Below are 20,138 nucleotides of genomic sequence, written 5' to 3'. Positions count from 1 at the left end.
CCTCAAGGAGTTAAAGTGAAAGTGTTGTTTTAATTTTTATATCATAAATAAGTAATATACATGAAAATAAAAAAAACTTTGTAATATATCTTTATCAGAGAAATCCGCTTCTTTCTCCTCCTGGACTGATCCTTCACTTTCAATTCAAGAGTAAAATCTTTAATATTTCGTATTTAGTGAAGACAGATTTTCACATTATTGAGAAAGGAGATGACAGTTGGTGCTTATAAGACTCTATGGAGAAGTTAAACATTCTACTGAATGTTCATCAGAAACACTTTAAGGGGACTATTGTAAAATTGGTTTTAGACTTTTCCTGGAAGGACTTTTGTCATTTACTTGCTGCCCTGCTTTGACACCATTTTGCCTCTTATGTCACAAGTGATGCCATCAGCATTGTAATGTGGACTTACCCAAGCAGAAGCAGGGCTTGTATGGTGGAGCTAACGCTATGCCCGAAGGTAGTCATAGGACTCGAGGACTGTAAACCACCACTACTGTCACGGGTATGTCAGGTGTAATAGACAGTCGCTCTGGATCTGCCTGTAGAAGGTCACTGCACTTGGCATTACAGACGCCTTCTTAATCCTTCTGCCTTTATGACCAAGCGGCAACCTCCCTCCTGCTGCTGATTGACACACCCTTGTCTGGGAGTTAACACTCATTTTGCTCCAGGGAATTGCTGGTGATACTTCTATGTTCTTTTAAGCATGCTTAGAGCACTAGCAGTCCACAAGCGTCTTCTCTGGTGCCCTTGGAGGACAGTTGGCATTACTCCTCTGGTGTCTGCTCAAGCTAAGTTTATCCCCTTTGTTTGTCTACCTTGTTGTCTTTAGTTTGTAGTGGGGCTTGATTAGTGTTCACCCCGTCCCCTCCCTATCCAGGGCCAAGCTCTAGGGACATCCAGGGCTTAGGGTCCTGCTCGGCTATAGGCATGGAACCTATATAGGGGCGGTAGGGTAGACAGGGTGATATTAGATCTGCCTAGGGGTCTCCACTCCCCCTTTCCTCAGTGTTTTGGCTTCCTCCCCCTCTTCCCTTCATGTTGCACTTAGTCTTTCCCACACCTTGCGTGACACTGCAAGAAGTGATTCTAAAAAGGGCATGGAGGCTTAGAATACCCCTTTAAATTTTAATTTTTAGGTCCGGCAGGACAATTTGAGTGACGACAAACGCCAGTCAATCAAAGAAGTTTAAGGGGTCCACTGACCATGGACTACGAATGTGGAAATCTTTTTGCTCAACTCTAGTACTTACAAATGGGTTTCTAAACCAGAAAAGCTCCTTTAAAACGGATCGGTCGGCTCTCCTGACTTGTCTGTTTTAGCAGATACTTGACATAAAAAAGCCAGAGGATTTTCTTTTAGAACTCTGCGACATTCAGGAGACCCTTTAAAGAGGACCTTTCATCTGCCATAAATCTATAAATCTATAATTTTTTCCCCTGATGTAAATGGCGCTGTTCTCCTGAATCCAGCGATGTTTTTCTTTTGTTCCTGCGCCTCTCCTTTCTTGAGATATGGCCCCATCTTCTCTGTGTATAAATCTTGTCTTGTTAGCCAAATGGGCAAGCTCCTTAACTCCTCTCTGGGCGTGCCTTGTTGAGGCCCACGCCCACTTGGTGAAAAAAAAATAGATTTACATACAGGAAAGAGCGGGCCTTATCTTAGGAACAGAAAGGCGCAGGAACAAAAGAAAAACATCGCCGGATTCAGGAGAACAGCGACATTTATACAGGGGAAAATAATACATATTTTTGACAAGTGACAGGTTCCCTCTAACGTAGGTAATGATACCAAAGGCCATTTTTACTGTCCCTTTCGTCACTGTACATTTGTTTCTAAAGGGTTAATGTGAAGCTCCCACTTCACTTTGTCAAACTTTCCATTATTATAAGAGTCGCCTTATATTGAGACGGCGCCCTCTGCAGGTGGATCCTGCCGGCATAATGCGGGGTCACGCCTAGAGCTTTCCAGGCTGTGCCATATGCCAGGGAGGCTTCTCAGTAGGGGGTTAAGTGCCATTAACCTGTATGGGCTCAGCTGGAATCCAAAGTAGAATTTCATTATCTGTAATAATTTTCTCTTCCCCGGAATAAGACTTCCATCTTGTATTTAAAGGGGTACTCCCATTACCTCTATGAGACTTTTAAATATTCCTGAAGAAGTGAATGGATAGGGCTGTGCATGCTGCTCTGTGTCTCTTACTGGCACTGAAGGTTGCGTCCCCATTTTCCCAACTTCTGAGTAGATGCTTCTGAGAATTTTTTCCTTAAAGGGGTTGTCCACTTCAAACAATACATTACTTTCAGACTTTTTATAGTTTCTCCCGACGCTGTGCCCCACAACAATTATCTATAATCTTTGTGGAAACCTTGCAGTAACTGTTCAGTTCCCCTGCAGCTCCCCCGCAGGGCAAACGAGGTATTACAGTGTTTCTTTTTCACTGAATAGCCTGTGTGTATAATGTATTGACATGCCGGGTTTTCTAGGCAGAGACTCTTTGATGATGGACCCCTCCCAGAATTTATCTAATGGGTTTTCTACATCAGACCTCCCCATTAATTAGGGATTGGGCCTGTGTTATGTAATGCTGCCAAGATGATGTCCTCCGTTACGTGGAGGTACAGCCACCATCCCCCGTACAGGAGGGATGAAGTGTTCCGGAACGTTTAATGCATAGTTACGTTGCCATGGTGTCTCCAGGGAGACAAGTGATTAAAATTAGATCCCATCTTCTGTTTTGTTTGTAGTATTTACGCGCGGACGAAAGGGGGTAGGCAAAGTCACAAAGCGGGACCGTCCTGGTGTCAGAGATCCTCCATGTATCACATGTCCCGGATAATGAGGGATCTACCCTCCGGTGTCTACGAGTACGGCCTGTGGGGCATCCTGTGACCTCAGGAGCAGGTCTGAACAGAGGCATATGAAACATTTCACCACTACTGATTCTTATATGGCCAGAGGGATTTTTTCATTTTTTTGCCACCCTGATCCCGAGTGCGTGATTGGACAATCCCAGTAAGTGACCACAAACCACGCCCAATGTGGGCAGTCCAGGTCCATATTTGGTGGTCCTGGGATGGGGCTTAATTGTCACGGGACATTGTCATGTGGGTGAAGTTTTTGGGTTCAATCATCCATAAAAGTAGATTCAGTGGACGTACTAATGTCACATGGGAAACTGAATGTTCCTGGTGTCCTCCTCACTTCTATCTATCTATCTATTATCTATCTATCTATCTATCTATCTATCTATCTATCTATCTATCTATCCCTCTATCTATGTATCATCTATCTATCTGTCTGTCTGTCTGTCTGTTTATCTATCTATCTATCTATCTCTCTATCTACAGTGACTTGCAAAAGTATTCAACTCCCACCCCCTTGGCATTTTTTGTGTTTTGCTACCTCACAACCTGGAATTTCACTGCTTTCTTGAGGGTTTGCATCAGTTCATGTAAAGAACATGCCGACAACTGTGAACATTTGGTTTTCTTTTTATTGTGAAGCAAACAACAAATAGGACAAAATAACTGAAAACTTCAGTGTGAATAAATATTCACCCCCCCTAAGTCAGTACTTTGTAGAGCCTCCTTTTGCGGCAATTACAGCTGTAAATCGCTTTGGATAAGTCTCTATGAGCTTTCCACATCTTGCCACTGGGATTGTTGCCCATTCCTCAAGTCAAAACTACTCCAGTGTTACGGATCCGGGTGGTGGAACCTCTGTGCTGCGGTGTGAGGAGGGACCAGAGGGGCGTAACTAGGTATCAACTCGGACTGACCAAGGTCGCACGGCGGCTCAATCGACTCCGTGAACCAGGGAAGGACCGAGCAGAGGGACCAGGTGCTACTCTGGACCAGTCCTTGTATGAGAGCAGGTGACTCCCACGGGTCAGAAGGCAGGAACTGACCGGTACAGCAAAAGAGCACGGCAGGCAGGCTGACGGGTGATCCGGGTAGACGGACTGGCAGACACCACGGGTAACTGGCAAGAGCCTCCATGTAGGCTGGCTGGTAGGCACGACAGGTAACTGGTATGTTCTCCGGGTAGGCAGGCAAGACTGGCCCATAGACAGACTGGCGGGTTTGGACCGTAGGCATACCTTCGGGCAGGAAAGTGTACTTGCTGGCGGAGACAGGTAGTCAGGTTGGCGGACTGGACTAGTAGTCAGGCTGGCGGACTGGACTGGTAGTCAGGCTGGTGGACTGGACTGGTAGTCAGGCTGGTGGACTGGACTGGTAGTCAGACTAGCAGCGGGACCTGAGGGCTGAAGCAGAGTTTAGAACACAAAGCTACAACCTTGCTCGGGCACCTCCATTTTGGAGGAGGTGCCTTTTATATGAGAAGTCCTCCGGCCATTCGCCAGGGACTCCTTAGGACGGTGCGCGCGGCCCCTTTAAGAGGGAGGGAGAGCGCGTGCCCTAAGCACAGTGCCAGGGAAGCTGCGCCGCCGGCAGCAGCAGCAGGAGAGCCGGAAGACGCCGGGCGGGGAGCGCGGTGGTAAGGGGGACGGCTTCTCTGCCTGTCAGCGGGCAGAGACGCCGATACTACATCCAGCTCCTTCAAGTTAGATTGCTGTTCACCAGAGGAAACAATCTTCAAGTCTGACCAGAGATTCTCTGTTGGATTAAGGTCTGGGCTTTGACTCGGCCACTCCAAAACATTTACACGTTTCCCCTTAAACCACGTGAGTGTTGCTTTAGCAGTATGCTTTGGGTCATTGTCTTGTTGGAAGGTGAACCGCTGTCCCATTCTCAAATCACTGACAAACTGAAACATATTTTGCTGAAGAATATCCCTGTATTTCGCACCATCCATCTTCCCCTCAACTCGGACCATCCCCCCCTGTCCCTGCTGCTGAAAAATATCCCCACAGCATGATGCTGCCACCACCATGTTTCACTATGGGGATGGTGTTCTTGGTGTGACGAGCTGTGTTGGTTTGGCACCAGACATAGTTTTGGACAAAAAATCTATTTTGGTGTCCTCTGACCACAGCACCTTCCTCCATACATTTGGGGAGTCTCCCGCATGTCTTTTGCCAAACTCAAAATGAGCCTTACAATTTTTCTGTGTAAATAAAGGCTTTTTTCTGCCCACTATTCCATAAACGCCACCTCTATGTAGCGTACGGCTTATTGTGGTCGCATGGACTGATACTCCAGTCTCTGCTTGTGAACTCTGCAGCCCCTTCAGTGTTACCTTTGGTTTCTGTGCTGCTTCTCTGATTAATGCCCTTCTTGCCCGGGCTGAGAGTTTTGGTGGATGCCCTTATCTTGGGAGGTTTGTTGTGATACCATGTTCTTTCCATTTGATGATAATGGATTTAACGGTGCTCCGGGGATCATCAGAGATTGGGATGTTTTGTTATAGCCCAACCCTGACTTGTACTTCTCAACAACTTTGCCCCTGACTTGTTTGGAGATCTCCTTGATCTTCATGGTGTTGTTTGGAGATCTCTTTGTTCTTCATGATGGTGTTTGGAGATCTCCTTGGCCTTCATGGTGTTGTTTGGAGATCTCCTTGGTTTTCATGTTGTTGTTTGGAGATCTCCTTGGTCTTCATGGTGTTGTTTGGAGATCTCCTTGGTCTTCATGGTGTTGTTTGGAGATCTCCTTGGTCTTCATGGTGTTGTTTGGAGATCTCCTTGGTCTTCATGGTGTTGTTTGGAGATCTCCTTTGTCTTCATGGTGTTGTTTGGAGATCTCCTTGTTGTTCATGGTGGTGTTTGGAGATCTCCTTGGTGTTCATGGTGTTGTTTGGAGATCTCCTTGATCTTCATGGTGTTTGGTTAGTGGTGCCTCTTGTTAATGGTGTTGCAGCCTCTATGGCCTTTGAGAAAAGGTAAAGTGTATATAGTGACAGACACGTGACACTTACATTGCACACAGGGGGCCGTCCTGTCACTAAGCATGGGACTTATAAAGGTAACTTCTTGCGCCAGAAAATTTTAGGGCCTTCATCGCAAAAGGGGTGAATACATATGTAGATGCCAAGTTTTAGTTATTTGATCCCATAAATTGTATTTATGCCTATATTTTTCTCACTTCACCAACTCAGAATATTTAGTGCTGATGCGTCACACACAAATTGGATTCCAAAAATATTTACACACAGGTTGTAATGTAACTAAATAGGTAAAAAGCCAAGGGGGTGAATACTTTTGCAAGCCACTGTATCTATCTATCTATCTATCTATCTATCTATCCCTCTATCTATTATCTATCTATTATCTATCTATCTATTCCTCTATCTATCTATCTATCTATCTTTCAGAAGCTGCAGTCAGATAATCCATAATTGAATGTCATCTGAAGGTGAAATCTTCCGTTCTTCTTTATTTGATGCACAATTACATTTTGTTTAGCCCATTAAATATTAAATCGGATTGTGCCCTGGCCGATGCCCACTGAGTGCCAGCCCCGACATTAAGCCTAATCAAATCTCATCCGAGTAAATGTTATCTGCGGATATTCGCCAGGTAGCGCCCCCACGGGGCTGAGTGCATTAATGGCTTCTGTCTCTCTCGCCTGAAGATGTGAAATTAACAGGGCGTGGATGATCAACTTTTTCTCGTAAAACTGTACAGTCCTCGGGAATGGCGGGGACGAGAGATGGATGTTCTCATTACCATGCTGCTCGATAAGCAGAGCCGCGGTAATTTACAGAAGTGCTGACGCAGCGGAGCGCTTACTGCAGGACATAATGCAGCTCGGAGGAGGCAGCGCGGGAAGACGCATCGTGCCAACTTCACCACTGCAGCCACCTGCAAGGAGGAGGGTCCCAGCGGGAAGTCAGGGCAGTACAATGCAAAGCAATAAAGGTTGTGTATCCACAGTGTATAAAGGGCGTGTAGACTTTTGTTATTGTGTTTTTATAGCTCCGATGCACCTAACATACAAAAAGCTGAAATTTTTCATATCGTCTTAATTGAAAATCTCCCAACCGTTTTGTGTATACAGCTCCTATGTCAATTTATGTGACTCCAGGCTACAAGCAAACCCAGTGTGTATTCTCATCCTGCAGTTGTGTGTTAAGGTGCCCATATGCCTGAGATTATAGTCGACCAAACCTGCCAGTCATCTGATGTGTATAGGGGGCTCCCGACTCTCCCACAACATCATCTGACGAAAGTTGGCTGCATCTTCCGATTTTGTTGGGACCGGTCATCCGGTGGTGGCTGAATGGACTGGACTGAATGAAGAGCCAATGTAGCAGAGCTACGCAGGAGGTTCTATGGCAGGACTGGACCAGCCTTTCAATGTAGAGTCAGAAGTTGTATGGAAGAGTAGACAAATATAACAGAGCTGTGTTAGTTGCAGAGTTCAATGCAGAACTGGCGGTGGGACGACAGAGCTAAGTTTGCCACAGAGCTTAATGCAGAGTCTGCAGCAGAGCTACAAGACTCTGCGATATAGTACAGCTGAGTTTGTCACAGAGTTTAGTGCAGTAATACTGTTGAGGGAGGGCAGTAATAACCTTCACTTTTGACCAAGTGAGTGTCAAATTATTTTACAAGGTTGATTGCAATCCAATAGAAAACCAGACGGAGGCAAAGCTCTGTATGGGGGGATTCAAGAATCTCTAACCCCGTTTATTTCTACTTAGCATTTTATATTGTTTTGAGTTTATTAATATCCAATCACCTTCTGCCATACTACAAGCTTGAACCAATGTTAGTACAATTATTACGGAAATACACATATGGTCATATTATCGTTAGTTCGGTACATGGTGGAAAGTTACAAGGTCGTACATCCCGGCTCAGACTAGCTAGATAACAGGAGCGGGGTGTCTCATAGAATGTTCCTGAGAGAAAAGGTTAGTGTGGGAAAGTTGCTTGTGAATCAAGAGGAAAGAAGGAAAGAATGTATGTTATGCAAAGAGTATAATAACATGATTTTGAAGCAAGCAGACAAAATGGAGTTGCCATAGCATGAATATCAATATGTCCTTTACAATATAACAGAGTAGTTTCAGCAATATAGCAGTGCTGAGTTTGTCACAGAGTTCAATGCACAGCTAGCAGCAGCATGGCAGACTACATTCAGCTATATAGGAGAGCTGAGTTTGTCACAGAGTTCAAAGCAGAGCTAGCAGCAGCAATACGGCAGACTAGATTCAGCTATATGGCAGAGCTGAGTTTTTACAAATGCAAGGCAAACTGACATGTGATTAAGCAGAGCTGGGTTTGTCAAGTGTATGCAGGAATGAAGAATCTGTCTACAGTCACCTGAGCCAGCCTATAAACCCTGGGGGCATGATGTCAGGTTGTAATGGCAACCTGATGCATGGAGGAACAGACAGAGCCAGAATAAGGAAGAGGTTGCCGTGCCCGGCACTGGATCCAGAAGAGATGAGTAATGCTCGTCCTTCCCTAATGACCCCTCCTCGCTCTTTATGTGGATTGTCCAGGAATTTACGGCTTGTTAGTTACCCTGATTAACAGCTAATTGCCTAATGGTTTTCAATGTACCCATAATTTAATTCTTTTTAATTTCATAGGTGTAAAATTCCTTAAAGAAATCAGTGTCCTGATTCAGAGCTCCAAATCCTCTGCCTCTCTTCATACACCTATACGGATAAATACTACAATTTTGTCAACCTGTAGCCACCACTAGGGGGAGCTAACGCAGAAGGATTTTTTTTTGTGTGCATCATCGGGATGCAGTAGATCTACCTGCAGTCCTATGTAAATAAATAATCCATAACAATAAGCAGTACAATAGCGACAAACTCGGCTCTGCTACATCTCTACGTGACGACGCATTATTCATCAGACACTTCTGAGAATAGAAGCGCCGCAGGTTTCAAGCATCAGACTGCCACACATCATCAATATCTACCATTTAAGCCGTCATTTACAGACGACCCATTGTTGAAAACGCACTTCAAAGAAGCCAAACAATATTACATCCCGCGCGCCGCTTATCTCCGGGGCAGCTGCCACAAAATCAATTTTAATTAAGAACTTTCTTGTCTCCTTTTTCTGTATTTTTCTCCCCATCCTCGCAGCGATTTCCAGAAATTTGCATAACACACAGCGGCCTAGTACGCCACATATTTCCCAAAGGTAAAACCGTCAGAATCATTGGCAGCGGAAGAAAAGTCCGACGTGTAATTAGTTTGAGGTTTGGTGCGTACCTGCCCGTAACAGAAGCCGAGATATCCAGAAACTGGAGGGGGGATATCACCGATGTATTGTCACCTCTTATCACAACTAATTAACAAATCCTCCTTCCCTCGAGAGGAGAATCATAAAGGAAAGGGCCACGATGGATTTCGATCTGTGCTGCCGAATCGGAATAACAGGAGTTCTGCAGAACGGGGGATAGATCCAACTTTCTGTCACCCGTCACCCGGAATTGATCTTTTTTGTAGCCAATTACTGGAGTTTCAAGAACAAAATGCCAAGCAGGAAATCAATTTTTGCTGTGAAAGGGTGTGTGGACTTTTGCAACTAGTCTATATTTTTGCTCCAAAGCATCTAAAATACGAAATGAATTAATTTTGCAAATAGGTGTAATTAGAAATTACCTACCGTTTTCTGTATACGGCTCTTACAAACCTTTCTGTCTCCATGGTGACAGACTACAAACAAGACTTTTGTAGTCGGATCCTGCATTCATGTGTTACTAAGGGAAAACGAAGGAGGAAACTAACACGTGACTACACTGGGTTTATTTGGAGTCTATCACCATGGAGACACATTGGCCCGTATAGGAGCTGTGTACACAAAACGGTGGGAGATTATTTTTTTTTACTACTATTTGCAGATTTGTTTCAGCCTTTATTTTAGAAGCTTCAGAACAATGATTGGTTGCAAAAGTACAGGTGCCCCTTAATGAAAAATAGGCAAGGTTCCCACTTTTTACAATGGAAAAAATCTTACCGATACATAGACATGATCTGTGACAAGCTCATTTACAATTTGGATTTGGAATCCACCTGGTTTGTATTTTTGGGGGATTTTTTCCTCTATAAAAGTCAATGGTAACAATTAGCAACATTATTGCATTGGTGGCAGCTGAGCGACACATTGTCTCGCTAGATGAATATCGGCCGATCACACTGATTCCTGCAGGATGGGAGCATCAGAGTCTGAAGAGAAGGCCGCTCTACCAGCTCATACAGAACGTCAAGGCTGCAGACGATCGGTGGCCGCTGATTGGTTGCAGTAGTTATGTGATATCTTCCACTGGAAGAGGAAGCGAGGAGACCGGCGGAGAAGCAGCAGGAGTACAATTGTTGAGTATCTGTTCTTTTTTGCTTTTAGACCCCCCCATTGGCTCATTTACTGGACAACCCCTTTAACTGTTATGGAGGTGTTGACTTTCCTGGTCAGATCCAGTTTGCTGCCCCTCTGTCACGGGTGTGTGAGGTGTGACAGACAGTTCTGGATCCATCTGTAGAAGGTCACTGTGCTTGGCTCTGCAGGCACCTTCTTGATCTTTTCATCCCTGTAGTGTAGTGATATCCTTCTCTTTCTAGGACCTAGCAGTGACCTCTACCTTCTGCTGCTAATTGACACACCCTTGCTGGATGTTTAAATACCTTCAGTCTCTCCAAAGAGTCGCCGGTGATAGCTCTATTTTCCTCTGTCCCATCCTGGAGTACTAGTAGTTGGCTAGTGTCTTCTTGGAGTTCCCTTGGAGGATAGTTGGCATAATCTCTCTTGTGTCTTCTCAAGCCAAGTGTATTCCCTTGTTTGTTTACCTATCTCGTCTATTCGTCTTTACTTGCAGTGGGGGCTGACTAGTGCTCGCCCTGTTCCCTCCCTATCTAGGGCCTATCGCCAGGGGCAGTCACCGATTAGGTTTCCTGCTCGGCGATAGGTGCGGAACCTATTTAGGGACGTTATGGGAGTCAGGATGTTGTCAGATTTGCCTAGGGGTCTCCACTCCCCCTTTCCCTAGTGTTTGGGCTTCCTCCCCCTCTTCCTGTCGTTGTGCACTTAGTCCTTCCCTCACCTTGCGTGACGCCCTTCCACCCCCCCATGATGATGAGTACAGACTTGGCGATGGACGCGGATGAGCAGACCAGGATAGCAAACAGCCGTTATATGGAAGGTGGGCAGAGATCGGCAGAAATACCAGGAAGGACTTATGAGAGGGACCCAGAAGAAGAGGGGCCCATGATCAGTATCACAGTCCAGTAATGAAGGAGGCATGTGCAAACCCAAAGCAGATTAAAGGGGTAACCTGATGAAGACAACCCCTGACCATGTGCCTTATTAGAGCAAGTGGACATTATAGAGGGGGGTCCGTTGCTTGATCGCCCTGGTGGCCGCATTGTCCTTTAAAGGTTTAGGGAAGGTGTTGAGGGGCAGGAGCCGATAAATAGGACACCTATGATGATCTCTCTGTACCACCCTTGTTGGAATGAATTATCGCTAAAGCGGATGAAGAACACTCATAAAAAGTTTGGCACTTTTCTGATATCTGGGTACCACTAGGAGCAACACACAGACGGTTGGTTTGGACTCTGTGCTTCAACGACTGGTGGTCCTCCAACGACTGGTGGTCCTCCCCTCTAATGTGATGGACTTTCTCCCCAAATATATTAGGCAGTTGAGGGGTGAATCAACTCCACAATCTGTAAACCATGTGCCTTTATAAAAGTGGGGTCTTATTATGTGTCAGAGGAGCCTTAGGACCCCCTCAGGCACCAGCGCTCAGGTGCCACTTCCCTCTCTGCACCCCCTATAGCGGCTCAGCGAGTTGTAGGTCATGTGGATGATGTGATTGCCCACCGCCTGGTCTGTAATTTTCATTTGACCTAATAATATCATTTTTCGCCCCAGCTTGCTCCCTGTATGAGCGCGTTCAGCCGGGTAACTGGAGTGTGAATGGGAAACGCTCGGCACTCGGGATCAGACGGATGATGATTGGTGAACGCCGGCAGTGAGCAGTAACAATGCAGAAAACATTAATTACATCTACTTCCACGGCTTTTATAATTGCATACACACAAAAAAAAAGCCGCCGCCGGGGAGAGATGCTTTCTTTATTGTGTTCCCGAGGCTGCAGGGTAATAAATTAGAATATGTTACAATGGAAATGGTCAGACAGATTGTGCTGAAAAATATCAAAATGTCACCAATTTCACAGCCCAATGTACAAAATTAGAATTAATCACTGATTAATAAGTAATTAACTTCATACATTTATATCTATATACAGAAATATCCACAATTACACTATAATCATTGCGCTAAATGGGAGGTGCCTATTGTGCTCCCCCTAGTGGTGGCTGCAGGCAGTCAGAATGTAATCACATTGCTTATGCACAAGATAGATGATAAATGTATGATCAGTGGGGTCTGACTGTTGGGAGACCCACCGAACCCGAGAATTGATGACCCAAAATCCCTTGTGTGAGTGGAGGAGCAGTGAGCATGTGTGACCACCACTCCTATAGACTGTGAATTGAGCAGTGGTCGCACTTGCTCACTACCGCACCTTTCACACAGGGGACTTTGGGGTCCCAGTTCTCTTGATCGTAAGTGATTGGACCACGGTAGCTTGTATACATGACACACATGAGATGGGTGTCGTTTAAATCTTTCCCGTGAAAATTAAATAGTTCTAAGTTGAAATTTGGGCCATGTGTCCTGGTGGGCTGGAGATCAATCGAATTACACATTTTTACTACTTTGCAGATGGGAAGATTTATGCACTTGGAGGAATGGGTGCGGACACCTCCCCTCAGGCCTTGGTAAGACTCTATGAGCCAGCTAAAGATAACTGGGTGCCACTTCCCTCCATGCCCACGCCACGATACGGAGCCTCCACTTTTCTGCGTGGAAACAGAATCTTTGTCTTAGGTACGTAGTGTTATAGTCATTAATTATTATTATATATTTATTTACAAATTTCCAAAAAGTGGGGGCAGCGCTCCCTAAAGTCAGATGATGAAAAAATGGATTTATAGTCAGCCCATGCGCTCAAAATAGCAGAGACTTTCTGAAGTCCTTTGTCATTTTGAGCCAAAATGTCTCATGGGCAGATGCAATCCGATTTTTCATCATCTGACTTTGGAGGAGCGCTGCCCCCTATTTTTTAGAGTTTTTGTATGCAAGAGATTTTAGTGATTTGCTTCCTTCCTTCCGCTCTTCCTTGCTTCCTTCCTCTATCTCTTCCTTCATTCTTGCCTTCCCTCCTTCCTTCCTTTGCCTCTCTCTTCTTTCCTTCCTCTTTCTCCTCATCCCTCCAATTCCATTTTCATCCCTTCATCTCTCTTCCTTACCCTCTCTCTATTTTTTCCTTCCTCTCCTTCCTTCCTCTCTCTTCTTTTCTCCTTCCTTCTCTCCTTCCTTGCTGTCTCTCTTATTTCCTTCCTTCCTTTTCTCTCTTTTTTTCTCTTTCCTTATTTCCTTCCTTTCTCTTTCACTCTCTCCTTCCTTTCTCCCCTCCTTCCTTCCTCACTTTTATTTTCTCTTTCCTTCTTTCCTTCCTTACTCTCTCTTCTTTCCTTCTGTCCTTCTTTCTTTTCTTCCTCTCTCTCTTCTTTCTTCCTTCTTTCCTTCCTCTTTCTACCTCCTTCCATCCTTTCTCTCCTCCTTCCTTCCTCTTTCTTTTTTCCTTCTGTCCTTCTTTCCTTCCTCTCTCTCTTCTTTCCTTCTTTTCTTTCTCTCTCTCATCCTTCCTCTCTCTCTTCTTTCATTCCTTCCTTCCTTCCTCTCTCTCTTCTTTCCTTCTTTCATTCCTTTCTTTCTCTCACTCATCCTTTCTCTCTCTTCCTTCCTTCCTCTCTCTCTTCTTTCCTTCTTTCATTTCTTTCTTTCTCTCTCATCCTTCCTCTCTCTTTCCTTCTTTCATTCCTTTCTTTCTCTCTCTCGTCCTTCCTCTCTCTCTTCTTATCTTCCTTCCTTTCTCTTCTTCTTCCTTCCTTCTTTCCTCCCTTCCTCTCTCTCTCTTTCCTTCTTTCATTCCTTTCTTTCTCTCTCATCCTTCCTCTCTCTCTTCTTTCCTTCCTTCCTCTCTCTCTTCTTTCCTTCTTTCATTCCTTTCTTTCTCTCTCGTCCTTCCTCTCTCTTCTTTTCTTCCTTCCTTTCTCTCCTTCTTTCTTCTCTCTCTTCTTTCCTTCCTTTGTCTCTCTCTGTCTTCTTTCCTCCTTCCTTCCTGATACCCCAGGTCTGACCTCTCCCTCCCCGGCGGTGCTATAGGTGGCACTAATGCCCCTGTGGAGGGTTGTGTTACGGCGCACACAGCTGAGATCTGCGGCTCTGGATAAGTAGCTGCTCTCCTTTGGAGTTTCAGTTGCGGTGCCACATCACACTCTCCTGCTCTTTTCTCCTAATTCCTTCTTCTCTGAGCTGAAGGCCAATCTCACCCCGCGGCCCACAGAGAATTCGGGGCCAAGAAGCAAAGCTCCATCCAATTACAGTGTAAAGGTTCGCTTCAGAATTAAACAGTCTCCTGGGTGGAGGTGTTAAACCGCTAACAGCAGCGGCCTGTAGAGAGAGTCTTCAGGGAGAATCCTGAGAAATAGCTGAGACTTCTCGCTTTCCTCCATGTTTGCAAAAATAAATGATTAGCTGCGCTCTACATACAGATTTAAAGGGCCATACCGCGTTTTATTTTTATAACTTGAAACCACATGATGTACACTACGTGTGATCAAATCGTACAAAAATGGGTCACATGATATAATTTACTTTAAAGAAAACCCACAAAGTTTCATCTTTTTAAGTAACGGATCAAACTTTATCTGGAGTAGTGGCAGTCCTGGGGGTCATTCCATGAGTGCAATGTGCCCACGAGTTCAGCTTTGATAGTACAACTAACCAGTGCTCTAATCTAAGGGAAATATTTAATGATACCATATGATTTAAAGAGAACCTGTCACTTGCCGGAAATATGTATTTTCTTCACCTGGTGTAAATGCCGCTGTTCTCCTCAATCCGGCGATGTCTTTCTTTTCTTCCCGCTCCTCTCCGTTCCTGAGATACGGCCTCGTCTTTCATATATGTAAATATACAGTGACGAGCAAAAGGGTGACAATGTTTTGAACTTTTGGCTTTCAGGCTCCATATCAGACCATTCATTACGGCTGAATGTGAGACGACCATCAATTAATAGACAATCTTCTTGGCAATCTCATACATACAGTGCTGGCCAAAAGTATTGGCACCCCTGCAATTCTGTCAGATGATACTCAGTTTCTTCCTGAAAATGATTGCAATCACAAATTCTTTGGTATTATTCTCTTCATTTAATTTGTCTTCAATGAAAAAAACACAAAAAGAATTGTCCTAAAGCCAAATTGGATATAATTCCACACCAAACCTAAAAAAGGGGGGTGGACAAAAGTATTGGCACCCTTTGAAAAATCATGTGATGCTTCTCTAATTCGTGTAATTAACAGCACCTGTAACTTACCTGTGGCACCTAACAGGTGTTGGCAATAACTAAATCACACTTACAGCCAGTTAACATGGATTAAAGTTGACTCAACCTCTGTCCTGTGCCCTTGTGTGTACCACATTGAGCATGGAGAAAAGAAAGAAGACCAAAGAACTGTCTGAGGACTTGAGAAACCAAATTGTGAGGAAGCATGAGCAATCTCAAGGCTACAAGTCCATCTCCAAAGACCTGAATGTTCCTGTGTCTTCCGTGCGCAGTGTCATCAAGAAGTGTAAAGCCCATGGCACTGTGGCTAACCTCCCTAGATGTGGACGGAAAAGAAAAATTGACGAGAGATTTCAACGCAAGATTGTGCGGATGGTGGATAAAGAACCTCGACTAACATCCAAACAAGTTCAAGCTGCCCTGCAGTCCAAGGGTACAACAGTGTCAACCCGTACTATCCATCGACGTCTGAATGAAAAGGGACTGTATGGTAGGATACCCAGGAAGACCCCACTTCTTACCCCGAGACATAAAAAAGACAGGCTGGAGTTTGCCAAAACTTACCTGAGAAAGCCTAAAACGTTTTGGAAGAAGGTTCTCTGGTCAGATGAGACAAAAGTAGAACTTTTTGGGAAAAAGCATCAACATAGAGTGTACAGGAAAAAAAAAGAGGCATTCAAAGAAAAGAACACGGTCCCTACAGTCAAACATGGCGGAGGTTCCCTGATGTTTTGGGGTTGCTTTGCTGCCTCTGGCACTGAACTGCTTGACCGTGTGCATGGCATTATGAAGTCTGAAGACTACCAACAAATTTTGCAGCATAATGTAGGGCCCAGTGTGAGAAAGCTGGGTCTCCCTCAGAGGTCATGGGTCTTCCAGCAGGACAATGACCAAAAAGCACTATAAAATGGTTTGAGAGAAAGCACTGGAGACTTCTAAGGTGGCCAGCAATGAGTCCAGACCTGAATCCCATAGAACACCTGTGGAGAGATCTCAAAATGGCAGTTTGGAGAAGGCACCCTTCAAATATCAGGGACCTGGAGCAGTTTGCCAAAGAAGAATGGTCTACAATTCCAGCTGAGCATTGTAAGAAACTCATTGATGGTTACCGGAAGCGGTTGTTCGCAGTTATTTTGGCTAAAGGTTGTGCAACCAAGTATTAGGCTGAGGGTGCCAATACTTTTGTCCGGCCCTTTTTTGGAGTTGTGTGTGAAATGATCAATGATTTGATTTTTGCTTCATTCTCTTTTGTGTTTTTTCCTTGCAAGCAAATTAAATGAAGAGAATAAGAACAAAGAATTTGTGATTGCAATCATTTTCAGGAAGAAACTGAGTATTATCTGACAGAATTGCAGGGGTGCCAATACTTTTGGCCAGCACTGTAAATGTGAATCTTTTTCTTCTTGTTACTGCAAATTACAGCCTGTCCTCACACTGTCCTCACATTCCCTAACAGCTCAGTATGTTATTAGGTTGATTCCCAAGGGAAAGGGCACTGATTTTCCAAGAAAAGAGACACAGCATCATCCAACTCATCGATGCGGTCTCTCCGCCAAGAGAATTGCCAAAGTGCATCATGTGAGCGCCATGACAGGTGGAAGAAAACAAAATTAAGTCCGTCCATTCAAAAGCCAAGAGGTGGACATCCAGGCAAAATATCAGAGTCAACAAGTCGGCTCATGACAAGGTCTATCAGTTCTGGTGCAACAAACACGGCAGTGGAGGTGGCTCGTAAGCTTCGTAATAGTGAGAACACAGACGTCCATGCAAATGTAGCGCCCCGAGGGCTCGGTTGCTACAGAGGTATTGCATCTCAACCAGATGTGCGATATCTCACTTCCAGGCAAGGATGGAGTATGGATCAGGACCCTGACACCTGCATGCATTACACCACATTTCCGGGGGGCAGGGCGACCGATATGCTCCAACCAGAGCACGACAGTCCCTGTCCCTGGCTGGAGTGGGGGGAGGGAACACCGAGGAAGGGGGAACCCTGTAGTGCATAGGAGGGAGAGAGCAGTTCCTGGGTGCACCTAGAGGGAGGTATAAAAGGTGGGCACCATCTTAGATCAGGAGAGTCAGTTCAGTGAGAGAAGAAGAGGGAGCAGGAGGTGGGAGCAGAGGCTCTGCATGGGCTCTGCTCCACAGGCAGGCCTAAGAGAGAGGCCGGAGCCTGGAGGAAGCAGAAGGAAGGAGAAGGAAGGAAGAGGAGCAGAGGAGGCTCCAGGAACAAGGAAGGAAGGGACCCCAGGGGTGTGGACAGGTGAGTCGCCACCACATGCCCGAATCTACCTGCGTAGAAGGGTCAGGCCAAAGGGGGAGACCGGTCCCCGAAACTAGTGGAGGCGGGGAACTACCCTCAGCTAGAAACCGGAGGCTGTGACATTTCACGTGGCGCAGCCCCTCGCTACACCCGCTAGGAAGGCACCATATAGGGTCAGGGAAACTGGCGCCAAGTTTACCAAGAGAAGGCCCGAGGCAGCCGGACAGAAGCGAGGTCACTGGCGGGGTATGACAGGCCAGAGAAAGGACACACAAAGGGGGTCCTGTGAAACACTCCGGAGATACCTGGGAGTCGGCCGAGCCCCTCACCTGGTGAGCACAGTACGACGTGGGCAGCCGTTACCTGCAGAAGTGGTCTGGATAATAAGAACTGTGAGTAAAGACCCTGGACTGCATCACTGACTCTGTGTCGTTACTGCTGCTCCCCTGCACCGTCACCACCATCCTCCGCATACACTGCCCTGAGGCTACACTCCTCCCGTTGGGAGTTGTACTACACTCCGCTGCACCCACAACACCTCAGCGGTCTGCCCTGCAGCGGCAGTTCATCTTGACCGCAATCCACGGGTGGCGTAGTCGGACATTTTAATATCATCAAAACCACACTTAAATAGACTGCCATTTGAATTGACCACCCTGAGCCACGGGACCGGGTCCCCGCGACATGAGGACTACGACCCCCAGCATCCGCAACGGGTCCGGTTCCGGGTATCCCCACACACGCGCGGCCCAGGGGGCGCGTCACAAGCACCGTGCAACGCACGTTACACAAGTCTGCAATGGTGGCGTGAAGAAGCCTCAACTTCAATGTCGTCATAAGAAGCTTCGCCTCGAGTTTGCAAAAAAATACTAAAAGTGGACAGTAGAAGATATGACACGGGTGATTTGGAGCGATGAGACGAAAGTCAATAGACTAGGTTCTGATGGGGCAAATAGGTCTGGAGGAAACAAGGGATAAAGGGGATAACTGATCGAGAAATTGAAGGAACTGTCAAATTGGGTGGAAGAAGCCTGATGATACAGGGTTGTTTCACAGCCAAAGACGTTGGATAGTTGACCAGGATCGATGGTGGTCTCAATGCTGTATGTGAGTGTCCTACAAGACGAGTTACTTCATATACTCGAGTACTATGGGTATAAAAAGAAGGACATAGTGTTCCAGCAGGACAACGACCCGAAGCATACCTCAAGATTGGCGAAGATATGGTTCAAGGACAATGAAGTAGATTATCCTGCTGGATTGGTCCACACAGCCCCCAGACCTCAACCTAATCGAAAACCTCTAATTATATGCTAAATATCTGCAAGTCAAATCTATGTATGAGATAGCCAAGATGATGGTCTATGAAATTATGGTAGTCTCACGTCTGAAGCAGTAGAGGATGGTGAGATATGGAGCCTGAAAGTCAAAAGTTCAAAACATTGTCACCCTTTTCCTCATCACTATAGTGTTTGTAGCTAAGTGGGTGTGGTCTTCAGCTCTTCTATGTGGGTGTCTTTTTTTAGGACCACTCCCAGTTGGCTAACAAGACTAGATTTATATACAGGAAATAAGTGGCCATATGTCACGCAAGGTCTGGGAAAGACTTAGTGCAACACAAAGGGAAGAGGGAAAGGGAGCCCAGACACTAGGGAAAGGGGGGAAGTGGAGACCTTCTAGGTTGATCTAGCATCACCCTGTCTCCCCTAACGTCCCTGAATTGACTCTTCACCAATCGCCGCACGCGTGCCTTGCCCTGTCTTTCCCTGACGTATGGCTATGGCTAGGGAGGGGAGGAGATGATCACTAGTCGATCTCCACTAAACACTATAGACAACAAGGATACACAAACAGGGGGACATTGCTTAGCTTTAGACGACTCCAGACAAATGCGCACACGTCCTCAAGCTTCAGAGAGGTCGAAGTACTGCTCTTCCTAAAGCCTTCACAAGTAGTAATGAATATCGCCAGCACCGCCCTCTGATACACAGCAGGTATTTATACCCCCAGGCCAGTGAGCTAATTAGCCAGAGGGAGGTAGCAGCTGGGTCCTAGAGACAGCCAGCCTCTAAAGAGATGTCTGTAATCCAAACGTAGAGATCTCCTGCAACCAACTGCACTGCGACTGTCTGTCACTTCTGACACACCCGTGACACCATATCTCAGGAATAGAGAGGCGCAGGAACAAAAGGAAAACATCTCCAGATACAGGAGAACAGCGACATTTATTCAGGTTAATCTCACCCCCCCCAATAATCAAATACCCTATCCCAGAATGCTGAGTATAAATGAGATAAAAGGACTGAATTTTATTAGTCATAGGGGAGAGCAGCTACTAAGAGAGTCTCCCACACTGGAGGACCTTTTTTGTCCATACTTTACAAGGCCTGCTTATTAATTTCATTGACAACTATGCAATGCCTCATTCTCCCAGTAGGGGCACTGTAGTGAAATTGAACACCTGCTGCCAGATGTCCCCACAGATCACTGTTGATCACTCCGCACAGTCCTGTCCAA

General features: G+C 45.8%; 1 protein-coding gene across 1 annotated transcript in view; it reads left to right on the top strand.

The window, feature by feature from the left end:
• The window catches only part of KLHDC8B (kelch domain containing 8B), a 156,569-nt gene that overhangs the window by 47,316 nt on the left and 89,115 nt on the right, over window positions 1-20,138 (top strand). Inside the window, exon 3 of the mRNA XM_073644838.1 lies at window positions 12,667-12,831. Within this exon, the coding sequence (XP_073500939.1) occupies window positions 12,667-12,831 (165 nt within the window). The remainder of the gene's footprint in view (window positions 1-12,666; window positions 12,832-20,138) is intronic.

Source organism: Phyllobates terribilis, unplaced genomic scaffold, assembly GCF_046119375.1.
Source record: "Phyllobates terribilis strain yellow unplaced genomic scaffold, ASM4611937v1 Scaffold_8__6_contigs__length_399053987, whole genome shotgun sequence".
Classification (NCBI taxonomy): domain Eukaryota; kingdom Metazoa; phylum Chordata; class Amphibia; order Anura; family Dendrobatidae; genus Phyllobates; species Phyllobates terribilis.
This window is presented reverse-complemented; position numbering and strand designations above follow the sequence as displayed.